Below are 24759 nucleotides of genomic sequence, written 5' to 3'. Positions count from 1 at the left end.
CACCGCAGTGCATTCGTCACACTCAAACATGAGGGAAGATTTTAGACCTCTGCTTTGTATACACCCTGCTTAATTTGGAGCACTTTGATTAATCAATTAATATTCCTTTCTCAAGGTCTTTTTATAAACCTCATCATTAATAAAAGCAGACATTCAATTAGCAGCCAAATCTTGATTGCCAATTTTGTCATAACAGTCTCCCTTTCTATGCTTTTTTTTTTTTTTCCTTTTTTTTGTGAGTATGGTGTGGGGAGGAAGAATTAACTAATTTCATTAATCTAATTGTCATCACTTTCAACCATCCCACTAATAAGTACAAATTAATATGATTAATCAATTTGACGACATAAACTCATTCAATTACAGTTTTTCAAAGGCAAGTGGGTGTGTTGGCGTGATAGGGGGGTGCGGCGAGTGAAGGGAGGAGAGCATCCGAGCAGCTTGCTCTGTGAAGAACCAAGCCCACAAAATTGAAGTGAAGTCGGGCAATTAGTCATTGTGAATGAAAAATAAATGGTGATGAAATGTGGAGGGCAGATACCCCACTGACTACAGTCTGATTTGATTCAGTGAAATTAGCTTCTTGTTACACTGCATCAAAAAATAACAGGTCTCTGACTCTTTTCGTATTGTAGACCATCTTATCTCTATATTCTCTACTAAAACTATCTGGATTTAGCATCAGAGACTGGTGAAGAGAAACTTTTAACAGCCAAACTCTCTTCATGCACAGATTACAACTGAGAAAGCAGTTTTGATGTTTCATGTTGTTCATTTTCTTCCCTTATATTTTGAGCATCCACCAGAATTAAGCATGGATTTCTCACTAAGATCTACAGGCTGCAGAAAGTCTATTAAACTCAAGGAAATCAAATGTAAACAGCATCGTTTCAACTCAGTGGGAATGCATTTGAACATTATTGCAATAACTTTAGTGTACTGTATGAGGTTCGTCATACTTTTTACAGAAAGAAGAGTTGTTTCCAAAGTACTAATGGCGATCCCAAAAACCAACATCGGTTACAGTTCATGTGTTTCAATATTTTATCCACAGAAACAGAAACTATGTGTTAGAAGTGGGCGACATGGATAATATCTTCCATCACATAACTGTCTGATGTCAAATGTCTGATTTAACATTTTGACGTTAACCGGCACTTTGTTTTGTTAAAGTGCACCAATAGGCCGTGACACTGAGACAGTGAACCAGCATGCACCAAAACCCTGAAACTGAAGCAGATAAATACAGCCCAGACATTATTTATTTATTATTTACACATTTTGATTTTCATATTGTGGCATGTCAAAATGTCCTCTGTGACAAAGCCATGCTATAGAGGACAACCCCATGCAAAAACAAACACGTTAAAAAAACATTTTCATTTGCCGAGTACACGTAATGAGCGTTTGCAAGGTCATTGATTTACGTTGTAGATGATTCTCCTCACTGTAATATGGTCCTAATTCAAATTAGGTTTCTAACAAAGATTCAGATGAACTGCTGTGGATTGATGAAGCCAGAGCCTGTTTACTTGAGCAGCTGCTGCGATCTGATTTGTATATTTCAGATCTACTGTGCCGAGAGGAAAATTTGCTGGCACAGCAGTTTAGGTGATGCCCTTTAATGCACTCTATCTTATCAGCCCAGCATCACCCCTATTCAAACCCACATCTGATTGAGCAGTGTGATGTTGTTTGGGTCTTACATTGGGAATAGTTTACAGAGGCACCGTCTCTAATTTGTGAATTGAGGTATTATAGAGGAGACAATTACACTGAGGTTCGATTGGCGTGGATGCTGACAGTCAAGAGAAGGCTTTCAAATGTCATACCAATTAATCTATCCAGCCATCAAACAATATTCTGGAAACAAAGTCAGGGGGGGCGATCAATCCGCATCACTTTTCTCCTCACCGGGTTATGGGAAAATTGATTTGTCAAACAAAGCATTTTGGAAGCAGTGCATGGACTTGTTCGGGATCCATTAGCCTCCATTGAGCATTTTGTTTAACATAGGATTTTCATCACAGAGAAAATGCCGTGTCCTCAATACTGTGAGCTACAACTTTACGATTTCTGATTTCTTTGTTCTTGCTTAGAAAGCTTTAGAAAGTGCTGATGAAGATCAGAAAGGGCTAACTTTTAGTGCATTTGAAAATATTACACTGTTGTTTTTCTCTCATGTTTGTCAAAATGGCAAATACTCACTTAAAATGTGATAGTATAACAATCAGTCTCACTCCTCCCATCTAAAAAGGCATTAGTTCCCAGTGTCAGTATTATTGTACACTGTGGGGCTATCCTGCCATCCTATACAGTGAGGCTGCCCTAAGCTGTATCATGAATTCCCTGTGCAGTGTATTGTTCTAAGACAGAACTGTATCACATTGTGCCCGTCATGCTGTTTTAGAGGGGAGAGAGCTTCCTCTATGGGATTTGTCCCACCCCCATCCCCTGATAATGTATCTCTCCCTAAAGGCTAGGCCTCCGTGACCTTGTCTTATTCATTGAGGGCGTCTTAAGCGAAAGAACTGAATCCTGAATGGGCCATTTCCCCTCTTTTAACACCCCTTGAATGTCATCAGTGAAATATGAAGTCATTAGGCGATATTAAAACACTGCTGACAAACTAATTAACGGGAGACATTAAACAGGACCAGCTTGATTAATCCGCTTTAACGATTCTTTTTAAGTGGTTCTGGTCAAAATTAATACAGATTTACTGGTGATCTTAAGAAAAAAATACTCTTATGTGTATCAGACCTCAAGGGCAACCTAAAGTCACTGGTCTTTTTACCTCCCACTGCGCTCCCACCCATTATACCCTCTCTGTTGTTAAACACTAAGTCTTACCACACAGCCTGAACTCACACAGTTGGTCTTCAAGTCTCTCACTAACACCTGCTATAGACTATGGACACAGCTGCTTTCGGCCTATTGGAACAAAAGGAAAAAAAGAATTAGGCAATTGTGATATTGCTATTTGCAATAGTTTTTTTTTTTTTTTACAGCACTATAAAGTTCAGTAATATTATATTTAATTGTTTTTAACTCAAATTAAATTTAATCACAAAGCATTCTGTAATTTTTTGTCGTAATAAATAGATTATTAATACTATTAAAAGGCTTTTTTTTTAATACTGCCAAAGGCAGCTTACATTGTTGAGTAGAAATTTGCTTGTAAATGTCTCCCTCTTGTGGTAAAAGTAAAAACCGAGCATCAGCTGATACATACTTTGCTCTGAACCTGAAAACATGATCAGAAGTCACCTCTGGCACCCCTTTTTGGTGCGTTGCATTTTCATCACAATAATAATAATAATAATAATAATAATAATGTTTCTGTCTTATTGTAGGCCTATGCATGCATACATGAAATAGTTTATAGCCTATCTATAGTCACAGTAGTGTCACCGTAGATACTTTTTACTTTTAATGCTGTGTTGGAAAATAATTTATAATAGACAATAAGAACATGACAATTACAACTAAAATGGTCAAATGTATGTGATAATACGTTTTTAACCCCCAAATTATCAATCAAAAATTAAAAAAAACAAACTACAAATATTTATCAAATATAAGATCTTAGAATTATTAATTACCTACATTTTTTTTAAGAAATTAAACGCGTAGTCTTACAAAACCCAATTTTGCGAAGAAACATCATGATCACATTTGTATGTTGTTGTTGTTGTTGTTGTTTTTAAATGTAGGATACTATTCTTTAACACGTTAACAGCTGCGCTACCGGAAGTGGGTACCTGGGGGGGTGTGACGTATTTCCGTCATTAGCAGTGCGCTGTGCAATGTAGCCCCGGCGGAGCCCCGGCCATTCATCGAACAAAATAGTGTCCGGACGTTTTGTACCATATTTTCACCAAACTAAAAGTGATTTGTCCTCCAACGGATTACCGCGTACTTATGAGACATTTGTGTTTTAACGAAATGCTTCGTCGCCCCGTCTGGAAATGAACATGTAGCTATTGTTGTTGTTTTTGTTTTTAATTCTAAGGCAGTTAGCTGTTAGCTTTCTTTAGCCGGCTGTACGTGCTCACAAAGGCCGTGTCCCGACGATGTACCCCTCCTGGGGGAATTACGGCGGACCTCCGTCGCAAAACTACGGCGGGTCTGCGCCGCGAAAGCAGCCGGGCGGCGGCACTCACGCGGGCCAGGGCGCGGGGTACGGCGGCTTCGAGGACAGGTCCGGCGGCTCGCTGTTCTCCAGCTTGCAGGAGCAGCATCTCCAGCAGATGCAGCAGCTGCAGATGCTGCACCAGAAGCAGCTCCAGTCTGTGTTGCACCACGGCAGCAACGCCCCCGGGTACGGCGGGGGGCACGCCGCCGGTGGCGGGTATCCGGGGTCGATGTGGGATTCGGAAGAACCGGGGACCGCAGACGGCGGTGCCGGTGCTCAGTCCTTCTACGAAAACGAGACTTCGGACCAGCCGACGAGAGTGCCCCCTTCCCCTGCTGCCCCTAAACAGGGCCACCATCAGCAGCAGCCTCCTCCTCCTCCTCCATCGCAGTCACACGCCGTCGTCGACCCCCAGCTGGTTCCTCCTCCTCCTGACCCCCAGTCATCAAAGCCACCGGAGAGCAGCAGTGCTCCTAAAGCCAAAGAGGACAGCAAGAAGGATTCATCCACGACAGAAGACGACAAATCCTTACCTCTGCAGGTAATGTGTTAACGTCCGCTTGCTTTGACAGATATTGATGTTAAATCACTTTGGTTACAGAACATACAGTCACTGAAGAAACTTCTTCACCATGTAGGCTGTCTTTAAGTGTTGCTGTACGGCATTTACTATTAAATATGCTTATATTCCTGTAGGTGCTTGTCTCTTGTGCCACTTAATGTATGAATATAATGTCATATTGTGCGTGACAAATCCGAAAGAGAACATTACAATTGTTTTGGGGGTATTTCATTCATCACGAACTATTAATATGTAAAGCTGTAATAAAGCCAGTATTGCCCCATTTAACAGAAACAACATCTCGGGACGTGCTCCTTTGTTGTCCACGCATCGTCTCCGACATCGGTTTGTTGAAATCTTCCAAAATGCCTTTAGTTGACAGATGTTTGAGGATTTGCCGCCTGTTTCAAATTCCCCCCCCCTCCCCCTCCATTACATTTCAATTAACTGATAATAAGAGACAAACTTTGATGAAGTCATAAGGTGGTTGAAAAATGTGGATATTCAGGGCCTTCATGAGAGTTGTTCCCTGAAGATTCAGTTAGTAATGTGATAAACAGGAGAATCCAGTCGGAAATCTGGGATGTCGTAGATCTGTACTGGCAGAAGTTTCATTACTGGTGATAAAATAAAGGATCTTAATCTTTGTTGCATTGTTTTATAGCATCAGCTTGTTTTCAAGTTTAAAACTTGACAGTTTTAAGTGCTTTGTTTTAAATCCAATCATTGTGTCAGTGTACAGTGACGCTGTCCCAGCCAATCACAGGTTTTCTCTGGTATTGTAGCCCGCTGGGTCTGCGATGGCATGACGGCTGTGCATTTTCTTCCATATAAAAGGTTTGACAGGATGCCGTCCTCGGGGCAGACGCACGACATGAACATGAGTTTGTGACATCACAAACTTACACTGTCCAAACGCCTTAGTTGATGAAGAGTGGCTGTGTGCATTGCACCGTGAACTGTGCTTTCTGACACCTTCACTTTATTTATATAGCACCTCGGCCTGCCTGAATTCTAAATGCGTATAATATGGAAACTTTAATACAATCGCCAAGTTTCAGCAGTGTTTGTAAATGCCGTCTTTCTAAATGTCGTGTTTTACGAATAAGTCAGTTTTCCTCAGCAAGTAAACTAACAAAGCATATGAATGAAGTTAATGAAAAGAAAAAAAAAGTTCCTCGTGCTTTTTCAGACATATGTTCTCGTAATTGTTTCTGCCAGGAGCAGCAACAACTTTGGTACAAACAACATCTTCAGAATCTACAGAAATTGAAGCAAGAGAGAGCCAGACAGCATCAGAAAGAGGTGGACGGTTGTGTGGCGACGCCACCCCAGCGACCGACGTTTCCGCCTCCCCCTCTATCAGAATCACTGAAAAACACACCTCCTCCGCCCCCTCCAAAAGATCAGCCCCCGGCACCTCCTCCACTGCCTGAGGAAGTAAGGGTAAGCATTCCTAACATGTTGGAGAGATGTGTATGTAAGGAGGAACAACATCAGTTTGACACTAGAGTGTCTGCTTGTCTTGGGAAGTTCAAAAGCAGATGTGCAAAAAAAAATAGTTTAAAGGCATTTGTTGCTCCAGAGGAAGCTGTGCACTGTCTGTAATATTCTGTAAGTGATATCTGTTGAATGAGCGTGGGTTGGGGCTGAAAACTATGATTCAGAGCAAAGAAAAAAATCGGGCTATGCGGAGTTCGAAAAAAGTGAGTTTACGATCCCCCTCTGTAGCCTTCTCCTCATCTCTGCTGGCGGCGAGTAGCTCAAGGTTACATTAACTGCTGCCAGCATAGACCACCTGAATCTCCACGTAAACTGTTGGTGGTTGATTTGCACTGTGGATAACATCGATGCCAATTTCTGACAAGGAAGAACAATTTGGAAAATAAAAAGGAAGAATATGTTTTTGCAGCAATATCTTAGACATATCTTATCATTCAAAATGATATCAGTATTATATTTAATGCAATGATAATAATTCAGAGTGATAATAGCGATACTACAACGTGTTGATGTATTGTGCGTAACAGTATGACTTGCGTAACATGCACACAGCAACAAGCATGTCTAAAAAGGATCTATAGCAAAGAAGTTAGTTCCAGAAAGGGGGAGTAACATTGGTTGTATGGAGATGGTTTGTTTACAAAAAAAAATCACACGGTCAACAAGCCGCAGTAATATGACAGTTTATAATGAATACTTGAAGGCAGATTATTACGTTTTTGCTGACATATCAAACATTTATGTTGTTGCAGTTATGTGATCTTGAAATGAATAGTAAAATATTTTCCAGTATTTTGTCATATTGTCAAGAGTATCATCATCGCAGAAACACCCTGAAATATCATGACATTATCATGTTCCTTCAATTTTGATTAAATGAGAGAAAACTCTTTTAAGCAAAACATTTTTCATGAAATATCAATTTTCAAATGTTTTGTGAAAGTGTATAAAAGTCTGCCAGCTGTCACTTTTGTCCTCGTGAATTCAAAGGTGGTGTGTACTCAAAGGCTGTACAGTAGGTTTGTCCAAAAAAATAATGTGCTCAGATTGCTGTTGTGAATAACAGAATTGTTTTTATTGCTGAACATAACTCTGTGAAACCGTTATTGAGAATAGATAGCATCGTTCGCTTATTTATTTGTCAGATTTGTTGTGGCTGTACCGCTGCTAACACTGATTCAAGAAACAATTACAAAAAGCACATCATCTGCACATTTTAAACCACTTACTTGGCTCATTTACTTTTATTTGAGTTTAATATTTAGTAACAATGCTTTTCTCAACAGCCTTTAAGAACATGCTAAATCCAATTTTACAGAGAAATGAGATTGTCACTGGATCGAAACATTGTTTATAACATTTGCATAATTTTACAGGGTGAAAATGTTGGAAAATCAACTACATTTACAGACACGGTAAGTCACATTATCTACTCTCCCATTACCATCATTTCCCTATAGATATTTGACCCCAATTCTTGTGATGTCTGCAATGTGAAATTCACAGGGCTCATGCCCATTTATTCATCTTTCCCCATGTCATGCTGATGGTGTTTATAAAGACTGTGGCAAAAGATTTCAATATCAGCACCAGTATGATTCCAGAGAAACAATACTAAATTGTACTCACTGTGGTCTGCTGATTATAAAATTCATGTAGTCTATTTTTAAACAAAAGAAACCAAAGTTGTCTACAATATGACCAGAACTCAAGGAATCACTTATTATTGAATGATTCCATAATATGTTGTCAGTAATGCTTTGCTTTTTAGCTCTGAAATGTTTCCATTCTTTCCATACAAACTACAGTTATGTCTCGGTTGTGTCCAAAATATTCTTTGTGAGTTAAGACAATACACTTCACGTCATTCTTGCCCTGTTTGTGTTTAAAGCCCGAAGTCCCAAAAGACCCAGAGGAGGCTGCCCGCCTCCAGCAGTTACAGGCTGCAGCAGCACAATGGCAGCACGTGCAACAGCAGAGAGCAGGCTTACAATACCAGGCTCTAATGCAACAACATGAAAAGCTTCAGCAGATCCTGGAAAAATACCAACAGCTGATTCAACAACCTGCAAACCTAACGGTAAGTAAATAGCCAATGACATCTTTAAAGCCGACACGTTTTTTTGTCTCTCTTGTAAATGTCTGTGATTTCTTGCTCTGCATATAGATGTACACACTTACCCACAATAAATAAATATATAGCATCCTCTCCCTGATTTCCTTTGTTGTAGGCGATGACTGCTGAAATGCAGCTACGGCACTATGAAATGCAACAGCAGCAATTCACCCCATTATTTCAAGAGTGGGATCGCTCCTTCGTCCTGTGGTATGAGCAGTTCCAGACTTATCCCCACAAAGACCAACTGCAGGACTACGGGCACCAATGGAAGCAGTGGCAGGAGCAGATGAATGCCACCAATGCCCACCTTCAAGAAAGGGTGGCCACTCTCACTGCTATGGTGCCATTTGTCTCAAGCCAGTACAACAGTGGGATGGTGGGACAGTTTGGCAATTACCCCGGACAAGACATGCAAATACAGCAACAGTCAACAGAACCACCTGCTGGCCCCCCTCTACAAGCAAGTGGTCCTGGAGTCAGACCCCCAGGTCCTCCAATTGTTCCACCACCAAACTTCAACAGCATTGCTGGTCCACGGTCAGTTGGGATTGTTGTGTACTACTCTGTTTTGGCTTTTTTACTTATACATCAAGGAATCACTTTCAAAAGGAAATGTTGCATAAAATTAGTTCAGAGTATTTGAATTCAGATTGGTTATTGAAATTACTTGAAATATCTTGTTTTTACTTTCAATGAGTAGTGTTAGTCTATTATTGCTAGTGTAATACTGTTTTGCATAATTTATTTTTGTCTTACTGGTCCACAGGGGAAACAATCCCAGATTGGACAAACCGCAGCAGCACTTTGATGGTCCCCAAAGGTTCGACCAACCACAGCAGCGTTTTGATGGTCCCCCACGGTTCGACCAACCACAGCAGCGTTTTGGTGGTCCGTCAAGGTTCGACCAACCACAGCAGCGTTTTGATGGTCCCCCAAGGTTCGACCAACCAAGGAACCGCTTTGATGGTCCTCCCAGATTTGACCATCCACGGCAGCGCTTTGATGGCCCCCCTAGATTTGACCAACCACGGCAGCGCTTTGACGGTCCTCCCAGATTTGACCAGCCTCGATTTGGACAGCCACCTAGGTTTGAGCCTACAAGGCACCTTGGCCCTCCACCTCGTTTTGAATGTCCACCAGTGCCTCAGCAAAAGCAACAGCAAGCTCCCCAACTTATGCCAGAACCAGCCACTCGGCAACCGACCAGTACAGATTCCAAGACTTCAGCAAAATCAGACAGTCAGCCACAGTCTGAAAAAGAAAAAAGTAAATCAGAACCAGATGAAAAGACAAAAACTGAAGATCTGACAGATGACAGCTTGCTTGGAACTGAGGGCTTTTTTCTCCCAAATGACCCTATTCCACAGACATTATCATCAAACACACAGCCTGAGGAAGCAAATGGAAAAAATGCATCTGACAAGAGTGAAGAACCCAAAACTGTTATCAACAAGCCTTCTGTAACTGGTACTTCTGCTGTAATGTCCAAACACACTGCACACAATTCCCTCAAACCAGATGCACCATTGGCAAACAGCAAACTACCACCGGCTCCCAAGCCCACTGGAATCCAACCAGAACCACAAGGTTCTGGCCAAATTCAGCCAAGATCAGAGCCTCTAAGGCCTCCACCTGGTAGGGGACGAGGCCAGCCCCCAGGGCCTGCCCAAGTGCTTGGACGAGGACGTGGGCAGAGGGGCATTGGAGAGTTCAGGGGACCAAACAATGTACCCATAGGGGAGGAGACAGAAGAAATGCCTTATGACTACGGGCCACCTGAAGAGGACTCTGGGATGCCGGAAGAGCAAGAAGACTACCACTGGCAACATCCTTCATATGAGGAGTTTGGCGGTGAAGAATCTGAGGTGCCCCCTGAAGAAATGTGGATGTCAGAAGATCATTTCCCAGAGGAAGAGTATTATGAAGAGCCAATAGGAGGACCCTACATGGGGAGAGGCAGACCCCCAATGATGAGAGGAGGCCCCCCTATGGGTAGAGGAGGTCCACCCATGGGTAGAGGGGGACCGCCTATGATGAGAGGCGCACCACCTATGATGAGGGGGGGACCACCTATGGGTAGAGGCGGACCGCCTATAATGAGAGGGGGGCCGCCTATGATGAGAGGAGGACCACCTATGGGAAGAGGGGGACCACCTATGGGTAGAGGAGGTCCTCCAATGGGTAGAGGAGGTCCTCCAATGGGTAGAGGAGGTCCACCAATGGGTAGAGGAGGTCCCCCTATGGGTAGAGGAGGTCCTCCTATGGGAAGAGGAAGACCACCAATGGGAAGAGGAGAGCAAATGGACAGGCACTGGGAACAGCCGGACTCAGCTGAATACCCAGAGGAAGGGGACCCGTACTGGAGACCTCCAATGAGAGGCATGAGACCCCCATTTCCACCTGGCCGGGGTCGGCCCCCACGTGGCCACCCTGGTTTCATGCATCAAGGACGAGGACGCCCCCCTCACCCAGTACATGGGCCAATGGATCACGAGCCATCAGGTCATGGTATGGACGTTGATGATACCAACATCGATCCATCAATGCACCCGATCTACCATGGACATGACCCTCATCTGATGCATCCTGATGTAGGGAGAGGCCGGCGTCGTGTGCCACCACCTCATGAAATTATGGATCCTACGGAAGAGACATCGTACGATGAAGAAAGGGAGCAAGAATTAGGTTGGCAGCCTCCACATGGCAGAGGCCCTCCACCACATGAGATAATGGATAGAGGAGGAATCAGGAGGAGGCCTACGGGTCGAGGAATGGCAAGGGGTATGTGGCGGCCAGGTCCTACACACGAGGAGTATGAAGAGGGATATAACGAGGGTTACGCTGTGGATTATGAACATGGGGAAGATGGGTATCGTTGGCGGCCACCACAGGATTATCCTCCTGATGACTATCAGGGTGATGCCAAGTACTATGAGTCGGAGTGGGACAGAGAGCATGCTCCTCCGGAGAGGGAATATCCCCCCCGCATGGCACCACCAGAGTCCCATAGAGATGGCCATTGGCAAGAGGAAAGAGAAAGAGGTCGCCCATATCCATATGATGAACACGACAGGGGAAGAGGAGAACTCAGAATTCGTGAATACAGGGATGAGCCACCGTACCGGCAGGAAGAACAACCTTATCCACCCGCCTCAGACTGGGATAGGCCTTCTAGGCTTCCTCCACCACCAGAGAGAGGATATACCCCAGAATATCAAGACCGTAGGTCACACTATGAAGAGCGTAGGGAAGACCCATCTTTGGATATACCTCCACCACCTGCTGCACCTGTCAGAAACTTAGCCGAGAGCTCAGTTGAGCCGGCACCCCAAGGAACGAGTGGAGCAAATGTACTTGCCCTCTCCCACCGTCAACATGAGATCATCTTGAAAGCCGCCCAAGAGCTTAAACTGATAAGGTAATTTCTGGACTTTTATTATTGATTAATACATGTTGCAGGGTTGTTTGCCTTGATTTAAAAAAATAATAATTATTTCATATTTATATAAAAGTGAGGAAAATGTGGTTTTCCTGCCTGTTTTGCTAGTATGTTACCTACTTTTCGATTAAATGTATTTTGGGGAACGTTTTGCTGAATTTAATTTCCAGTATTTTTGGCCCACAGGGAAATGCAGGAGGCAAAGACCCCTGGTACAGAACATCCGCCTGCACCAACTGATAAGCTGCCAGACCTGCCTGCTAGTCTTCTTGGCTTGGAGATCCCACCAGAAGTCAGGAATGTCCTGAAGGTAAATGATAATTACACTAAATTCTTAAAGGTGAAGTTCATTCTTGTGGCACGTAATGACCTGCATGGAGGATGACTCGTGGACCTCTTATTTTCATTTCATTTTACAAATTATGTTTTCATGTCATTTTTACGTTCACAATTTTTCCATTTTGTATTTAACCGCTAACTTTTTCATATCAAATCTATCATCCTCAGGGTATGTCTGCAGCAGCCAAGACAGCTGCAACCGAACCTGTGTCTTGGGAAACCAAAGCTGCAGCCACACATTACCATTCATCTCTCCCTGCTGCCCCCTTACCTGCAGTGATTCCAAAGACTGTTGATTATGGGCATGGCCATGGTATGAGCAGCAAATATGAACACTTAAAAAAAAAAATTAAAAAAAAAAAAAAAAAAAAAAAAAAAATTCAACAGAAGACATGGGTTATGTTTTAAGACATTGTGGGTGATTGGTGTTAATTAACAATGTTTTAGAGCCTGGAGCCACTGTTGAGCGGATCTCATATGGTGAGAGAATTGTGTTGAGGCCTGACCCGGTGCCATCAGACAGGGGTTATGAAAAAGGTACGTTTCAGTTCTATAAAACTTGTCTTCTTTTACTGAAAATGAGCATTTGCAGTTTTCTAACAATAAACTTCTTAATTCTCCTAGAACCTCTTGGTCTCAGGGATCCTTACAGCAGAGATCCGTACTATGACCGACGATCAGACCTCTACTTGGACCGGCGAGAGTACAGCAGAGAGAGGGAATTATACCGAGAAAAGCCTCCACCTGAATATGAACGAGAACGATTTGAGAGGGAACGCTATCCTCCAAGAGAGAGAGATGACAGGTAAGGTGCTTCCTCAGTGGGCCCAACCCCCTTTTTTCCCTACCTATGGGGAAGTGTGCTGCTTCTTAATGTATGTAATATTGTTTTCTATTTGTTTGTTTTTGATTCAAGCACACAGCCCATGGTTGAAGAAAGGTACTCTATCACATTGTGTCATACATTGTGATTAGTCTTGAGTGTGCTAGTGTGCTTGTTTGAAACAAGGACTTCAGTTGAGCAAATGAAACTTAATGATGCTCCTCCTCTGTGTAGATCTCCAATGGCACTTCCTCCACGCTCAGGGTACAGGGAGAGAGACCGGGATATTCGAGAGAGGGACCGGAGTGGCAGCCGTGATGCAGATGAACATTATGGAAGGCCAAGCTATGATAGACCTCCATATGAGCGCAGTGGCCTCGACCGCAGTGGGCCTGAGCGCTATAGCCACAGCTCGTCACCTTACGGTAGGTGAACTATCTGTTAACAGATGTGTGTTCATTCTATATCTGTTTGAAAAATAAGTCTAAAATCAAATAAAAAATAAAAAGCTAAGTAGATTTGTAATCAATATATATTGGATTTGAAATCAATATTTGATTGCAAAAAATGTCATTCAGTAGACAGACGAACTTATCCAGAGGACAGAGGGCCACCCACTGCACCACCTCTCCCACCCCCACCACAGCCACCTCCGAGAGTCGAGAAGAAGCCTGAAATCAAGAATATTGACGATATCCTTAAACCACCCGGCAGATTATCTCGACCTGAAAGGGTACTAATTACTCTTGCATTGGCCCTTCATGTAAAGATATTGCATAGGTGTCTAAACCGAGTTCTCATTTAAGTTCTGTATATTAACAGATTGTCATCATAATGAGAGGGCTACCAGGAAGTGGGAAAAGCCATGTCGCAAAGCTCATACGGGTGAGTGGAGTCACACCAGCAAATCATAGTGCTATTTACTTAAAACATAGTTATATCGAACAGAGAAAAATATACATCACCAATTGGCTCATTATTCATAAATGTTTTTGACACAAAAAAAAAAAACTGCTCTCTTATTGAAACAATGAAAATAAAAATATGAAAACCCCTTTTCAATTTTGTTGACAATATCAAGGACAAGGAAGTCGAATGTGGCGGTGCGCCTCCAAGAGTTCTTGTTTTGGATGACTATTTCATGACAGAGGTTGAGAAAATTGAGAAAGATCCAGACACTGGGAGGAGGGTCAAAACCAAGGTGAGTCTGACAGAGGTGAAATGCAACATCAACTGGCTGATGTATTAAAAAGAACATTATAAAAGTGCCTACTTACATAGCAAACATTTTAAAAAAAAGTTTAACATAAAAACCCTGTCGTGCAGGTTCTTGAGTACGAGTATGAGCCGGAGATGGAGGACACCTACCGGAGCAGCATGCTTAAAACATTTAAGAAAACTCTGGACGACGGCTTTTTCCCCTTCATCATCTTAGACACTATTAATGACAGGGTTAAACATTTTGATCAGTTCTGGAGCGCAGCCAAAACTAAAGGCTTCGAGGTAAGTTTTATTCACGAACGAATCCGAAAAAAAAAACATTCAGTTTTCTGCCGTGTGCTAAAGAGGCTTTGTTTCCCTCCTTTAAGGTGTATCTGGCGGAAATTACTGCAGACACTCAGACTTGTGCAAAGAGGAATGTCCACGGGCGCCCCCATAAGGATATTACAAAGGTCTGTAAGATTAGTCAACAGATCTGAAATACAGATACTATAATTGCTCGTGATAAGAGTAATGTCCTCTAAAGCTCATACGTAAAGTGCACACTTCTAAATGGGGCGTTCTATACACAGATGTCCACCAACTGGGAGCCTTCACCACGTCATATGGTGCGCTTGGATGTCCGGTCGCTGCTTCAGGATGCTGCTATTGAGGAGGTGAGGTCTCCCGAGTCTTGACAGCTGTCAGGAGTATTATAGCTCTTTATCAGTAACTGAGCTAAACCATCACACGCCTGTGTTTTTAGGTTGAAATGGAAGACTTCAATCCTGACGACGAGCCCAAGGAAACCAAGAGAGAAGAGGAAGAAGAGGGTGATCTGGTAGGACATGAAAAGCTTAAATCCATAGCCATGTAGTTGTCAGACTCATTTCCACTTATTTGTTTTCCCATCAGTCACATAACGTTTATTCAGTAATTTCACATAGCCATTAGGGTTTTAGTCATGCCGTTTGTTGCGATAGCCAGGTAAGTTTATACCACTAAAAATGTATAAAGCAGATCAAATTCATGGAAAGTTGTAGGTTAGTTTATTATAATTCGTTTTAGGTACTTTTATGTAGCAATCATCAGTTTTACAGTGAAGAACAGAGGAAACAGAGAGGAACATAATTCTGGAGCAGGGTGCCTGCTTAGGTTTTGTTTTTTTGGTTCTGCTTTATCTTTTGAGGATTTTCTCAGATGTCCTTAATTGACCGAATTAAAAATAGTTTTCATCTTAACCTCAAGGTGTTTTTTTTTTTTTTAAAGGGGGGATTTTTTTTTTTTTTAAATTATTGCCACCATCAGAAAAAATATTCTCATGTCAACTCAGTTTAGTTTTTCAACTTCAATTTTCATTGTAAGGCACACTTTTATTCAAAGAAAGGAATAAAAAAAAAAAAAAAAAAAAAAAACACTGCGCTGATTAATGTGTTTTAAAATGTTTTGTGCAAAATGTTCTTATGCTTCAGTTGCTCATCAATTTTGATTAAGTGGTCACCACAAAATTCTGAGATTTGAAAAGACATCTGACATTTATAACGTGTCTTCCAAATGGCTTTAACATAGACAAGGTCATTTTCCTTTCATATGGAGGATTATATTTTTATAATCACTTATTTGAGTTATTTCTGACCTATAGTGTGATATATTTTCAAAACAGGTGACTCAATTGCTTATCCAGCTGGAAATGTTCTATCGTGCTCAAATCCAAACAGACATATAGAGAGGTTAAAAGCATAGATACCAACTCTGTTATTGAAAAGGTTCGTGTTGCACTTTCCCTATATCCAGTTGTGAAATATTCTCTTCAGTTGTATCTACATTTTGATCAATCCTTTGAACTTTTACATTAAGAAAATGTAAAAGTTTCAAAGTGTTTCCTTGTGGTACCACCTTCAGTCAGGTTGCCACCGTATGGAAGATACAAAGCTTGTGAGCAAACTGGACGGCTGGGAAAAAGTTCATGAAATTGTGATCACAGAAAATCCAAATTAGTAAAACAAATGAAAGAAAGAAAAGCAGGTGATGTCGCTCGTGCATGCCCAATGACAAATAATGAAACACAACATCATCAAACTGACCTTTTTCTCAATTAATAGTCACATTCTTTGTTTCTGGTGTGTTCTAAAATAGTTTTTTTTAACATGCTTGGAGCAACTAGTTCTTTAAAATTGACACTTTCTTATTGACTTTTCTATACCAAGATTTCTGATTTTGTATAGTCTTATCAGTATAACTGTAAACATCTAAGGTAGAATGTCTTTCAATTGAGAGAAACATAAAACCATGAATAGTTGAAATTGCAACCTCACATGCCACAATTTCAGTGGGAGAACTCATCCAAAAACCACAAAAAAAAAAACGTCTTATGGGTTTATCATAACCTTTGTTGTATAGTAGCATCTTGAAAAAGCTTAATGTTTGTCGTTCTTATTCTTTAATTTTATCCACTACAGTATAACACAATCATTATGAAGTGACACTGATCATCATTACTGGCATCAAAGCATCCAACAAGCTGCAATTTTGCAGCCTTTGTCTGTCATGTTAAACTAACTTAAAAAACTAACTTTTTTATATTAATATTTTAAATGTTTTACATGCATTTGCTCTTTATAGTTTGCTGTAATGTTGAGAAATATGAAAGACAATAGATTCGTCGTGTTCCAGCAATGCCTAATGATGCTGTGAGAGTCGGTTCATGTTTTCCACGTCAGCGTGTCTGAGGGTCTGTTCAAGGAGGTTGGCTTTTTAATATTTTTTTTATAAAAAGAGTACAAGACAGACAGCGTTAAACTCTCTCCTTGAATATTCCACCATCACTTCTGTGACTGTAGGTCCTCACATTCACCATTGTGCAGCGATATTGTGCATCACATGCACCCTCGTGTCTACATAGAAGACCGCTGAGTCGCCTAAAATTCAACCACCTGCACGTCTGCGTTCAAAGTCTGCCCTGGTCAGGACACGTGGACATGAAAACCATGATTTAGTTGTTGTTGTTGTTGTTGTTGTTGTTGTTGTGGTTGTTGTGGTTGTTGTTGTTGATTGTGTGCGAGACACTGCTTTGTAGACCAATCTTGCGTAAAAACTGCAAACTCAAGCTTTGCACTGGCTGTGTTCATTTACACCTCATTATTTTCAAACCATACCTGTTTTCTTTAAACACGAACACTTTTCATTCGTTGACTTTGACAAGACTGTAATTTGGAAACATAATTTTCTAACCAAATCTATTATGAATTTAGAGATAAAGTTCTGTTTAACTATGCTGTAATGCTAAGAAGTAGAACTAAAGTTAACCATTTCCAACGTGTTACAGGTAAGAAAGAACGTTAGATTATTAGTTTATTATATAGTGATTATTCATTACTGATACCGCAGTACCTACATCAGTCAGAGTCAATGATTCAGCTGAGAAGCACCTCTTAGAGGATTATTCATTATTTATCAGATTAATGGCAGGAAATATGGATCTGGCAGAGTTCCAAATAGTGATGTTTGTTGAGTCAAAAAATTATAGTGTTTTCTTTGCTGTGTGAATGAAAATGTAAAGCTGCTTTGATGGTTTTTACAATCAGCCAGTTCTGACCTGCACTTCGACACAGCATACGTGTTGTTGTGTCATTGTGATTTTAGTTGTGTTCGAAGGCCAGAGTACGTCCAGCCTGCCCTTAATCCAAACTTCCAACTCCCAACTGGGTTTAAACTGCAGGTGAAAACCTGCTGAATCGAGGCTGTGCAGTTAAATTACATTGGGTGAGCCTTTGAAGACTGCCATGTTGGACTGCTGAAGCAATTACAGTTTCTAATATACAGAAATGTATAACTAATAAAAAAAAAAAATAAAAAAAAAATAAAATAGAAAAAGTAAGCAATTTGTTGTTTCCAGTTGTGCTCATGAACGCCAGGAGAGGTCGAGCACATGAATGCCAAAAAATGTGTTAAAATCAACAAAAGATTGTTTTAAAATGGCGTTTGTATCCAACAGCTGCAAGACGCCTAAATCCAGTGTCTTTGTTAAAGCCAAACTGATGTTAGTTGTATTTATCTAGCACTTTTTTTTTTTTTTTTCCCATTGTCTAAAACTGAATGCATGTGGAAACTTGAATAACATCTCAAACAAACATTTACCTTTACAAATTACATTGTCTGACCGTTAATGACAGGCTGTTTTAGATTGCATGATAAATTGTAAAAATGTGCTGATTCCTCAGATATACGGTTTAACATGGAATCAAGAAACATTATTAACAAAAAGAAACCACGCATTCCCTTTTATGATGTTACAAAAATATCATAATTTACAGTTGCTTCAATCATAATTTAATGGTGGGGATGAAGGGTATGTGAGATGGGCATGAAACTTTAAGAAAGCTTCATGGAAAAAAACAAAACATCAAAATGGAAATTTCATTGTAACTTTTCCACAAATCAAGGGCACGGGGGCCCTCAGGTCTTCCACGGGGATTTAGGGCCCTGCAGCAAACCAACAAACAGTGTGAAAATCATCATTCAGGGGACCTGGTTTGCAAAGAAACCGGCTCATGAAGAGCAGAAGAGCCATATAAGGATTGCTCACATCATTTACAATAGGTGTACAATTTATATACCAATATGTTCAGCCCGCATGTATACATGAAAATGTTAATCTGGGGATCCTTCACATGTCCGCTGGATTAATTTTGACAGAATTATTTTTCCATTAATCTGTTTTAATCAAAAAAAAAAATAATAATTTATAAGTTCATTTATACTTATGCTGGTATATATTGTAGTCAGAGCATGCAGTAATTGCTGCATTGGCAGTATGAGCAGTACGTCTTTTAAAAAAAAAAAATCGGGTTACATTTCAAAAAGTAATGATAACTGCATTTATTGCCAATATCATCAGCATGTTTAAACAGAAAGGGGGAGTAAGTTCAATGACTCCAATACGCAATGAATTGCTGAATAATCAAAGCAAACCTCACAGACATATTTTTGCAGTCAATTCCCAGGGAACTCATCAGGTCGCTTCCTTTCTTCCTCCACATTGAACTTTCCTGTGAAAAGAAATGGATCCACCCGATGGTTTCACTTGTATTGACTTCCATGTCAAACATTCCCAAGATGGTGATAACAAACAGTTATCTTGTGAAGTTTTCTTATGAACAAGCAAAAGTTCCTACCAGACTTCTTTTGTCCTCGCCTTATTGAGCACCTTGTAGAATATCGTGACACGTGACTGCCAGAGGGGGACAAAAGCTTCACAGCGCTCCGAGAGGTCAAATTTGATTTTCAGCTCAAATCCACAGAGCCTGAACGTGGATTCAATCTGAGCGGCTGCTGCTGCAGCTGGAGGTTCAGCCTGAGACCGCGTGTCTTTGTAATCCGTTTTTTTTTTTTTTTGCTTGTTTTATTTGTATTTATTCCGAATTCACATACTCGCCACTGAAATGTATTTATCGTACTTTTAACATCAGATTGATGTCACAGAAATTCAGGATTTACGTCTGAAAACACTTAGTGCACGGTGCCTTTAAGATTTAAAGACAATTAAAGTACAATAAACACAAGCCGGTAAATATGTCAGCTAAAATAAAAAAAAATATGTATATAAAATAAATGCATAAATATAAATATATACACTATTGGCATACATATCTCATGAATTAAACATAAGTCATATTTGATCATAATCATCTACCAGTTGATTTACACAATTAGCTAATTGCTGGTTCATATAGAACCAATACAAGATATATAAGGATTTTTTTTTTTTTTAACTGTGAATCACGCAAAGCTACTCTGGTAGAGTCACATAATAGAAATAAAAACCTGGAAATGAACATAATGTGTCTGCTTAAGGTGATGTGCTGTGACAGTTAGTAATACGAGTAAAGTCAGAAATAACTGCTTCCAGGATTAACAAGCAATCCTGAAACGTTTAATTGCCCCCTAAAATATATATTTTAGCCTTTCAAATGATTTCTGTACTAAAATATTTTGTTGTCATTTGTCAAATTCGGTGGTAAGAGAAGCAAACATTTGTGTCTTTAATTAAGAGACGGTTAGTGCTGATAGTCACGTGTCAGCAATTTACTGTAGCGAGATACCCAAATAGCTTTTTGTCAGGAAACGACAGCCGCTGTTGATTTGTGAGTAAATTCGTGGTGCTACATCAAGGAACCGCATACACGCATTTATTGCTCATGCTCGTGAGTGAAAGAGCAAATCCCTTATCACTAATGTAAGCACCTTTTAGCCAGCAGCTACACTGCTGCCTCAGGAAAAGACACCGGTGCCTTTGTTCTTTGTGAAATTAGGTATAAGTTTAGCATGTAGACTTGGCTGATTGAACTGTTGAGTGATTTTTTTCATACTCTTGACGTCTGAGCGGATAAAGCTCTGCTTCACCACTGTTTTAGCAATCGGGGATCCGAATTTGTGTTCTCCAAAGCAGAGCACAGCTGTCGTCCATTTGTCATTTTCTTTAGCATTCAGCTGAGAACAATGGCTTCGTCTGAACACATTAGTTTGTCTCAGCTTGCAGTAGCACTGTATTGAAATGTCTGCATGCCAGTGTTAGCAAAATACTGTATGTCTTGACCAAATAATTCCTCATGCAGTTTCATCCTGCGGTTGTGTTTGTTGTTGTTTGTCATAACCAGTTTCCTTTCTTTTCAGCCCTGCTCTCTCTGCCCTCCCCTTATCCCTGTATCACCCAGACATTTAACCATCGCAGTGTTTCTTTATGTAATATAGGGCTACATTCCTAAAAGCAAATGGGAGATGGACACGTCTGAGGCCAAACTTGGTAGGTAGTCCATTTTCTGTCTTTTTTTTTTTTTTTTTTTTTTTTTTTTTTCCCCATGACTGATGATCCAAACCTTTACCTCTGTAGGATAAAAGGTTCACAGTGCATTTCAAGTCTGACGAGTCTGGTTAGATTCACGATGTGTAATAGGTGTGCCTTCCTGACATCTAAATATGTTTGTGTGTAAATATTATATTTCAACCTAAGCTATTCATGTTACTTCGAAGAAAGCCTACTTTCGACTTTCAGAAAATATGTCCTTAAAAATGTGGGTAAATTAACTCCTAAAAATGAAAAGCTCAAGTGTTGTATGATCTGTTTTGGAGCTTTTGCTAAAACAGATGATACTGAATGCTAAAAGACCGATTGAAGCTTTTTCATAGATAAATGAATGCTTGGATGATGAGGGGAAACGTTTTTAAAGGAGAGCGGAGTTGAGCTGAACAGTTCTCTTCCATTTGTACAGACAAGTTGGACGGTCTGGGGAGCGGCGGGAAGAGGAAACGTGAAGGTGAACACATGGCAGGCTTGGAGGACTACCTTCAGCTGCCAGACGACTATGCCACACGAATGTCTGAACCAGGAAAGAAAAGGGTAAATGTACACGCCGTGCCACGAAGCTGTAGTTTTGGGCCAATGCAAAAGTTTTGTTTGTAAAATCCAGTTAGTCCACAGTAAAGGTACTTGTTTTATTTTTTTCCAGTTGGAAAGGACAAGATTTTATATGATGCCAGAAATTAACTAATGTTACCGAATTGTGTGAAATGCTGCTCGTTCGTCCATTTCCTGCTCATAACACGACCCCGTGTTTGTTCTCCCGTTTAAGGTTCGATGGGCTGATCTTGAAGAGCAAAAGGAAGCCGATCGAAAGCGCGCCATCGGTTTTGTGGTGGGTCAAACGGACTGGGAGAGAATAACGGATGAGAGCGGCCAGCTGGCACAAAGAGCTCTTAATCGTACCAAGTATTTCTAAGAAGATAATCCCATCCCTTTTTTTCCGTTTTATTTAAAGGTATGTATCTTGCTTTTTCGTACAATCTTCGTTAGATTGGCTAGATGTTTCTTGTGGCTATTAAAAATTAAAAGAGTGATCACATCTTGTGTTCTGAAAATACAAGTGTTTGTGAATTCTACATATCTGAGGCCGTTTCTGACTACATGCCTTCTGTAGAAAAAGTAGTTTGTGCATCAGTATGTCGTTTAATGCAAGTGAATGGAAATTGTAAGTTAAGAAAAACGATAAAACAAATTGCTAAATATTTGGTTAATCCAGTCTTATCCCACTGTTGTTCAGCAAGCCATTTCCCAATTAAGACTTGTTTTACCAATTCAAAAGGGATTTACTACGTTCGTTGGGAACATAGTTTAATTGAATAAAAACGCTTGTAATGACTCCCGTGATGATGCAAACAAAGGTATGACATTATTAAATTCTGTATAAAAGGATAGCTAACAAAATGTCTAAAACTTTATCAACTACAACTGATTCAAATGATTGTGTTCATAAGTCAAACAAATGTGGCAAAATTACCAGTGACCTTTTTTTTTTTTCCTCCACAGGTGTCTATACTGTGAAAGCAACGAAACTTACTGCTGGTGAAAACATTCATCGAGGTGATATCACCAACAGTTATCAGTTTCTTAGTTCACTCATTGATAAGTATAAAGTGCAGGTTTTTATTTTTTCTCTGGATATTCACCAATACATTTGTAGATGATCTTTTCTGTGCTACTTGTTCTGCATCCTGTCATGATTTTTGCTGTTTTGTACACTTCATGTACCCATTGTACCTTTTATCAATGTTTCTTCCTCCATGCTCAGTGAAAAATAAAATAAAACTTTTACAAAAGTATGAACTTCTTGCTGGAGTTGTCAGTCGGGTTTTAGGGTCAAGAAGCTTTGTCTATTAGCAGAATGTGGAAATAATGACAAAACAATATTGTGTACAATTGTACGACTTCACTTTAGGATGACTTATCAGGTCTATAATTGAGTATGGTCATTTCCAATGGTAAAAAGAGTGAATGGTGACATGAAATATTTGTGATGGAGAGTGTTTTCCTGTACATGTGAAATGTCTACATTGGCTTGGAGAAATCACGTGACAGTTTCTTACAACAAAGCAGCAAATTTCAGTGTGAAGCTTTACATATTTGTTTGTTACATTTATTTTTTTTACATCTCCTTGTTTTGCTTCCCGCTCCCTAATTATTTTACAATTAAAATACACCTAAGAAGTATGCCATGGAGAAGTTGCCAATCTGAAGTCCACTTTAAAATCGGACATGTGGCAACATTTTCTTTGGCTCAACTTGTGGCTTGTGTCAAAAGATGGTTTGTAATGGAAAGTCCATGATGGCAGAATAGAAAAAGTATACCTCACTGTTTTAATAACCTTAAAGTATAATAGTAAATTATACTAAATATCAGTACTGGGAGCAATGGCCTCAAAGTAATCAGTCTGGTTACTTGATGGCAAATTGCATTTTATTTCTTCTAACCAAATGTCTCATTTAAATTCAACTTTTACGCTCAAAGTCAAAATAAAAAAAAGTGACTTACGAATCTGTTTAACGTTTAAACAAGCCGAGATATTTTACCCGTGGACAATCTGCAACCTGAAAAGATTACACAGAATATCTGCTTAGTGAAATACTTTTTCAAAAATGTGGTGGTGCACTTTTGTTGGCTTGTTGGACCCTTGTCTCACTTTCTGTTGAGATCAAGCACTTAAAAAGAAAATACCCCACTCTGATCTGTGTTTGTAGTTACGTTGTATTGTCTGTATTGCTGTTGAGTTCACAACCGGTCAGTGAAAAGGCCTGTCTGCGCATTGCATATACAGTAGATTTAAAATGTAGATTTCATTTGAAATTGATCCTTTGCTCATCAATATACATTCTGTAACCCAAAATCACAATGTGAAAACATGTCTTTAGAAATTCCTGCATGTTTAGTAAAAATTTAAAACTGAAATTTCTTACATACAAAAAATATTCAGATCTTTAGTAGAAGTCTTTTACAGTTTCGAGTCTTTGCTAAGTCTCTACAAGCTTTAAACACCTGGATTTGGGCAGTTTGTATTATTCTTCCTGGCAAATCCCCATTCAGATTGGCGTTTTGCCCAAAGAGTTCATGCTCTCTTATCTTTTAAAAGCAGCTGCCATGACCTTTGAATACTCATCTCTGTTCGAGGTCCTGTTGGGTTCTTGGTCCACTTCATGCCCGAGGCTACGTTTGCTTGGTTACTCGGTTTAGCTGGACGGCCAATGCTGTGAAGGATCGTGGTGGTTCCCGAATGTCTTCCAAATTCCCAATTCTTGATCTTTTTGAGCAGCGTTCCTATTGTACTCCTGGGAACATTTTGACTTTTAAATATGGTTTCATTCCCGTGCTGGGATGTATGCTGTGTGATGATTTTTTTTGTTGGCTGTCTCCAGAGATGTTGGAGTTCCTTGGACCTTATGGCTTGGTTTTTTTTTCCTGACATAACAGAATTTAAAAAAAAAAAAAAACACGTTTTCACTTTGTCATTATGGCTTATTGAGAGGAGATTAAAAGAATGTTTGTTTGGTTTTTTTTTAATTAAATCTGCACAAAACACGCAACACAGTGTGAAAGAAATCTAAGGCCATAAAACTTTCTGAAGGAACTGCAAGTATTCAAATGAACCAAATTCAGACTCAATTATTGCGATTGGCATTGTCAACGTATGGCAATATAAGCAGGCTTATTCACTTATTAAATTAATTTTACATCTTCAAACTTTGTCGCTTTGGAGCCGAGCACTCAGAATTTTCCTACAAAATTTAATCTGGATTATCAGCACTGTA

The 24759-nt window shown here is 40.1% G+C and overlaps 1 protein-coding gene across 3 annotated transcripts; it reads left to right on the top strand.

The window, feature by feature from the left end:
- Positions 1-3808: 3808 nt before the first annotated feature.
- Positions 3809-22778, top strand: ylpm1 (YLP motif containing 1). 3 transcript variants are annotated; one of them, XM_069142019.1, is made up of 23 exons: positions 3809-4679; positions 5922-6146; positions 7580-7618; positions 8095-8283; positions 8435-8859; positions 9089-11740; positions 11948-12071; positions 12269-12413; positions 12548-12637; positions 12725-12905; positions 13017-13040; positions 13158-13348; positions 13505-13656; positions 13746-13808; positions 14005-14124; positions 14250-14426; positions 14513-14596; positions 14717-14800; positions 14890-14964; positions 20874-20925; positions 21392-21519; positions 21752-21937; positions 22486-22778. In XM_069142019.1, the coding sequence occupies exons 1-22, from the start codon at positions 4077-4079 to the stop codon at positions 21896-21898; spliced, it is 5970 nt and encodes a 1989-aa protein (XP_068998120.1). In that variant the 5' UTR covers positions 3809-4076; the 3' UTR covers positions 21899-21937; positions 22486-22778. The 3 variants fall into 3 exon arrangements, with proteins under 3 accessions (XP_068998120.1, XP_068998119.1, XP_068998121.1); XM_069142018.1 differs by having other exon boundaries at positions 13502-13656; XM_069142020.1 differs by lacking the exon at positions 13017-13040 and having other exon boundaries at positions 13502-13656.
- Positions 22779-24759: the final 1981 nt, after the last annotated feature.

The sequence above is a fragment of the Embiotoca jacksoni genome, unplaced genomic scaffold (assembly GCF_022577435.1).
Source record: "Embiotoca jacksoni isolate LCO1_2020_lvr unplaced genomic scaffold, fEmbJac1.0.p SCAF_96, whole genome shotgun sequence".
Classification (NCBI taxonomy): domain Eukaryota; kingdom Metazoa; phylum Chordata; class Actinopteri; family Embiotocidae; genus Embiotoca; species Embiotoca jacksoni.
This window is presented reverse-complemented; position numbering and strand designations above follow the sequence as displayed.

Excerpts from the sequence above, each read along its gene's own strand:
- ylpm1 (XM_069142018.1), top strand. The coding sequence starts at position 4,077 with ATGTACCCCTCCTGGGGGAATTACGGCGGACCTCCGTCGCAAAACTAC. Across the intron at positions 6,147-7,579 it reads CACTGCCTGAGGAAGTAAGG|GGTGAAAATGTTGGAAAATC; the intron begins GTAAGCATTCCT and ends ATAATTTTACAG. Across the intron at positions 20,926-21,391 it reads CACGTCTGAGGCCAAACTTG|ACAAGTTGGACGGTCTGGGG; the intron begins GTAGGTAGTCCA and ends CCATTTGTACAG.